The sequence below is a fragment of the Hypanus sabinus genome, chromosome 4 (assembly GCF_030144855.1).
Source record: "Hypanus sabinus isolate sHypSab1 chromosome 4, sHypSab1.hap1, whole genome shotgun sequence".
Taxonomy (NCBI): Eukaryota; Metazoa; Chordata; class Chondrichthyes; order Myliobatiformes; family Dasyatidae; genus Hypanus; species Hypanus sabinus.
In genome coordinates this window covers 59,311,566-59,317,565 of record NC_082709.1, presented here as the reverse complement: position 1 = coordinate 59,317,565, position 6,000 = coordinate 59,311,566, and the positions used below count along the sequence as shown (strand labels likewise).

The following is a 6,000-nucleotide window of genomic DNA, read 5'->3' as shown; positions in this document are numbered from 1 at the left end:
ACTTATACATTTTTTTTGTCTATTTGTAACAATATAAGAGGTTGTGATACAACTTCAAGCAGGAAATAATTAAAAGCAAGAGATTCTGTAAATCCTGCTATTCTGGACTAGCACCAAACATTCTGGAATTACTTGGCAGGGCAGGCAACATCTATGGAGAGGAAGCAACAGTCAATGTTTTGGGCTGCGAGCCTTCATCAGGACTAATTAATTTAAAGAACACAGGGAACTGCTGTGGCAACTGCTCCCCATAAAAATTGCGATGTTTCTTCTGGGGAAAAAAAGCTGTGATTTTGGAGGACCGTTCTGTGTAATTGGGTGTGTAAAATTAATCTAATATAGAGGGGTGTCATCTCCAAAGTTGATTGACAGGGGATATTACCCAATCAGCTGCACCATGCTTGGCTATAAGCATTGTCACTATAATGCAGCATTTATGATTTAAGAGACAGACTTAAACTCGTTCATACAGGTGCCACGCAAATTGCACTTACAAATTGTAGATCAAGATAAACTATATATAAAAGTTAGCAGGAAGCATATGTACATCTTTCTGCAGCACTAGTAAAAGGAGCAGACTGAACAGCTTATCCAGTCTGTCAGGATAAACTTGTCATTGTTTATCTATATTTTTCAATATATGCTGCTAACAATGGAAGAAATATATGAAACAAACTGGGCTGCCTGCCAAAGTCTGGGAATAATTTCTTTATAAATTGTTAAAATTTAACACAGCCCTAGGAGTTTAAGATGTTACAATTGGGATTAATTCTGAGAAGAACATAAAAATGCAATTGTCTGAATACAACCTGCATGCAGAAGCAACAAAATATTTTAATAGTGGCTTTTCTTAAAAGCCTCAGCCTCGTAGTGTGGATTAAATCGGGAGCCTTTGATAATGGCGCTGGTTGGATCTGTTGGATCACAGGGAGGAACCAGTATGATGCTTGTACATGCCTGAGGGTGCACAGACCTGGGATTGGTTATGGAGTCCTTCTAAAGTTGCCCATTTGTTATTTCTTTTAAGCAGCCGTGGCTTTCGTGGTTTTAATCATGCTTCTGAATCAGAAAGCTGTGGTTAATTTTCTTTTCCCCTACTTCGGAGGCAGGAGAGCGGTGGCACAGCTAGCCTCTCAGTTCTTACAGTAGGAGTTTAATCCGGTGTTGTGTGGAGTTTGCACATTCTCCCCGTGGCCAGCTAAGCAACCCAGTTTCCTCCCACTTCTCAAAGTGCCCATTGGTTGGTAGGTTCATTGGCCACCGTGAATGGCCCCACAGGGGTGAGTGGTACAACCAAAGGATCTTTGAGAGACAGAAATAGGGTTGATGTAAGATTAACATAAACATCTGGTTGTGGGTCAGCACAGACTTAGTGGGCCAAAGAGCTTGTTTCCCTGTTGTATGACTAAGGCAACAATCAAGGGTAACAGAGTGCTCCACTATTAAACATGCTGCCTATCAGATGAAGTATTAAATGTAGATTCTGTAGATTTCTAGCCAATACTTAATACTTAACCTACAGATCTGAAACAGACTGGGATACAAGCAGATGCAGAACAACAGGAAATGAAAATAGAACACGGTGCTGTCGGACAGTACAAGGGACAAGAGGGAGAGCTAATGTTTCACACCAATGGTTTTACATCAGCACTTCAGTGGAACTAATTATGGTCACAATGAACAAATGTCAGCAAATGTGATACACCCACGTTATGTCACAATGAAAGGTTAATCCATTACTTTATGCCTGTTTTACAGGATTTACATTACAACAGGGATTATACTTGAAAAAATATTTCGTTAGTTTCGAAGCATTTTGTGACCTCTTGTTGTTGAGAAAGGCATCAAACAAAGGCCACTTCCTCTTTTTTCCTTTGAGTCCACCCAGAGTTTAGTCAATGCCGCAATAATAATTCTTATTTTGCCTTATTTTGAAACATGGGATGGCCAGTAGATACAGTTATCAACATCAGCATCTCACTTGGATTTATTTTGTAACTTCCCCAGCTAAAAAGAGACTGGATTATGTCGAAGACTATCAAAATCTGATCACCAACTCGGAAACACTTGATGTTGAGATCTTTGAGATTCCCAATGTTGGACTCTTTGCTGCCACAGCCAATAAGAAGCCTCAGCCTGGATCGATGATTTTTAAGTGGTTGAAGGGGAAATTTGAACCGTATCAGAACATCACAACATATGAAGCACAGGCATGGAAGCACTTCTCCATTGGCCCACAGGTACATTAGAATAAGAAGCAGGAATAGTTTGTATGACTTCAGACAATGAAACCTAGTTCTTCAGTGATGGATCTCAAAGACTGACATTTACCTTGTCGGTGTGACGTCCGAACATGCACTGTTTATGGAGAGACTGGGTTATTTTCATCATTTTGATCTGATTACAATGCAAGACATGAGATGCAATACACAGATAAATTTGGTGAGATTTCAAATCAATTAAAGAGAGATGACAAGTCTTCCAACCAAAGGATACACTTGCAATAGAGGAAATTCACATCATTGATTTCTTTGCTGCCCTGTTTCTCCAATGTGGAAAGATTTAGCAGAGTGGGACACTGCCCCCTAGAGTTTAGGAGACTGAGGGATTACAGTATTTCACTGAAACGTACAGCTTTCTAAATGGTTTTAACATTCTGAAGCCTTTCTCACCAGGTACACCTTGTGCTCCCTTACCTATTTCACATCTTTTCCATTCCTTTCTTTGTGTTCCCATTCCGTTTCTGCCCTCATTTCACTGTTTTTGTTTTCCTTGGCTTGTGGTCTGTCTGTTTAATTTCTATGATTAACCTATCATTCACATGACTACATCTATGGCTTATCTCAGGATCATAGTCAGTTTATTATCACTGATGTCATGAAATCTGTTGTTCTGTGGCGGCAATACATAAAAATACTCTAAACTACCAACACAAGAACGTCTGTAGATGTTGGAAATCCAAAGTAAAATGCACAAAATGCTGGAGGAACTCATCAGGTCAGGCCAAAGAGTAAACGGTTGACATTTCAGCCAGAGACCCTTCATCAGGACTGAGAAAGAAGGGGGAAGATGCCAGAATGAAAAGGTGGGGTGGGAGGGGAAAGAGGCTGGCTGGAAGGTGATAGGTGAAATCAGGTTGGTGGGAAAGGTCAAGGGCTGGAGAAGAAAGAATCTGACAGGAGAGGAAAATGGACAATAGGAAAAAGGGAAGGTGGAGGGGACCCAGGGAAAGTAATAGCAGGTGAGAAGAAGTGAAAGGTCAGAGTGGGGAATAAAGGAAATTTGTTCAGTAGAAGAAGAAATCAATATTCATTCTATCAGGTTGCAGGGTATCCAGACTGGATGTAAAACGTTGCTCCCCCACCCTGAGGGTGGGCTCATCTTGGTACGACAGGAGGCTATGGACCGACACGTCGGAACAGGAATGGGAATCAGAATTAAAATGTTTGGCCTCCAGAAAGTCCAGAGAATTAGATCCTTAAGGTTGTCATAGCCAGGGGATGTAGTGGGGATAACCTCCCACTACCTATTAAATGCTCCCAATGTCTCAAATAGCCTCTAACAACCAAGTCCAGCCCCAGACCTTGACATGTGACTTGGCTATTTCTACTGATGGAACTACTACATTTCTACCACAGAACCATTTCTACTGACAGGAGATCACCTTTTCAAGATGTCCTTGATAGTTAGAACCTTCTGCAGCTTTTTCTGACCCCATGCAGCGACCTCTCCATACCGGCCAGTGGAATAATCAGTGGAATGCTCTCCACTGCACAAATGTGGAAATTTGGTGACATCTCCTCAAACTGCTAATGAAGGGTAGCTGCTGGCCTGCCTTCTTTGTAATTAGATCATCAGGATAGATCCTCAGAGATGGTGATATCCAGGAACTAGAAACTGCTCATTCTTTCCGCTGCTGACCCCTCAATGAGCTTTTTAAAAAAAGAAAACAATAGTGAGGTAGAATTTTAAACGGGTTCATTGTCCCACTGAGTCTGCACCGACCCTCTTACACCAATTCTATCTTTTGATTCTCCCCACACCAACTCTACCTTTCTCATTCCCATGAACTCCTCCCACCCCTGGTTTCTACCACTCACCTGCACATTAGGGGCAATTTACAGCAACCAATTACCCTACAAGCAGCATGTCTTTGAGATGCAGGAAGGAACCAGAGCGAAGCCCCAAGTGGTCACAGAGAGAACATGCAAACTCCACACAGACAGGAGTAAACTCAGATCACTGGTGCCACGAGGCAGTGTCTCTACCTGCTACGCCTCAGCATTTTAATACAAAGACTTCCTGTGATGACATTTAGTAAGATGACCATTGTCTGCATTTTGAATGTGTGACAGGAACCAAGAGTTCATTCACTGATAACCTGGGAACACGCCTGAGCTTTTAGCACACTAATAATACTCTATCTTTTCAGGTATTTTTGGTTGTGGCCAACTTTGAGAAGAATGAAAGGAACCAGGAATACTCGGTCGTCTACAAGTGGAGCCGCAGGAAGCTGCTGTTTGTGTTGTATCAGAGGCTAGCCACTCACAGTGCACGGGACTGGGAGGCCTTTCAGATCAATGGGGAGACCTTCCTTGCTGTAGCCAACCATCGTGAAGGTACTGTATGTTGTAAATGTCCTCTCCTAATGTTTGCCGTCTTCTTTCTTACCTTTTAGAACGATAGTCTGTATCTTGAGAGGACTGGAATATTTACTTATCTCTATTTAGAGATAGAGCATGGTAGCAAGTCCTTTTGGCCCAGTAAGCCTGGGCCTCCCAATTACACCCATGTGACCAAGTAACTGACTAGCCCCTGTGCCTTTGGAACGTGGAAGGAAACAGGAGCATATCTGCACTCTACTCAGATCCTTACCGTGTATAATGACGAACAGGGGTCCCAGCACACACACAAGTTTCTCACCTTTCTAATCACTAAACGACTCTCTACCTTCACCACCTGCCTCCTACCACCATGACATTTTGGATCCAGATTGCTAAATTGACCTGGATCCCACATGCTTTTTCCTCTCGGACCACTTTCCATTGTGGACCTTGTCAAAGGCTTTACTGAGTTCAGTCCATGTCAAAGGCACATTTGTGCCTTTGACATGTGTCTCAATGACACATTTAGTAACTGCATCCAAAATTCAGTCAAACATAATCTCTCCTTACCAAAGCCACGCTGATTGTTCCTTATTAATCCCGGACTCACCAAGTGCAAGGTCAATTCAGTCCTTCAGAGCTTTCTCTGATAACACTGGACAACAAATTTTTCTGGAAGTGTTGTTTCCTCAGAAATTACTTTTGCATATGATAGACCACTTGAGGATGGACGCGAATCAAATTTCAGACTGCTTGTATCACATAGGAATTTAGAGAAACCAGAAATTAACCTTTATTGAATATAATGTACTTAATTGCATAACAGTGCTGACGTTTTGCAATAATTCAACTCTGCTAAAAATGTTTTGTTGATGATTTTCATTTGCTCTCAGTGTCTGAGGCTTCTCACTTAAGTGTCCAACAATAATTCGCCAGCATTGATGGATTCCAGTTGCCCTGATATCCTTTCTCCATGACCCCAATATCCCAGTGAAACTTTTCACCAGGCTCATCAGTGACAGTGCCAAGACTTGCAGGGAAGAAGTCGAAATGGGAATGCAGAATGTGAATCCTTAGTGACATGTTTCACTTCATGGTTTTGAATGCTTGAAGTATGTTGTCAACCAGCTACACGTAATTTGGTGCTCTGCAGTTGCCAAGAACGTTTTCAACACAATCCGCAAATGCCTTCCATGCAATTTTCTCTGATCCCGCTAGAAGATCTTTGAATTGCCTGTCATTGATGGCCTGTTTGATTTATGGACCAGCAAAATTGCCTCCCTAAAATCTATGCATCAGTAATTCTGGGAGATGTCTGTCTCAAATATTGAATTCCCTTAAGGAAATTTATAGCCTTTCTAAAACCTGTCCCGCCCTGCCTAAAAATGCCTAGACA

General features: G+C 42.0%; 1 protein-coding gene across 1 annotated transcript in view; it reads left to right on the top strand.

The window, feature by feature from the left end:
• LOC132392275 (thrombospondin-type laminin G domain and EAR repeat-containing protein-like) overlaps positions 1–6,000 on the top strand; it is a 106,828-nt gene that overhangs the window by 78,340 nt on the left and 22,488 nt on the right. The window contains exons 7-8 of the mRNA XM_059966102.1: positions 2,008–2,240; positions 4,433–4,619. Coding sequence (XP_059822085.1) covers positions 2,008–2,240; positions 4,433–4,619 — 420 coding nt within the window. The remainder of the gene's footprint in view (positions 1–2,007; positions 2,241–4,432; positions 4,620–6,000) is intronic.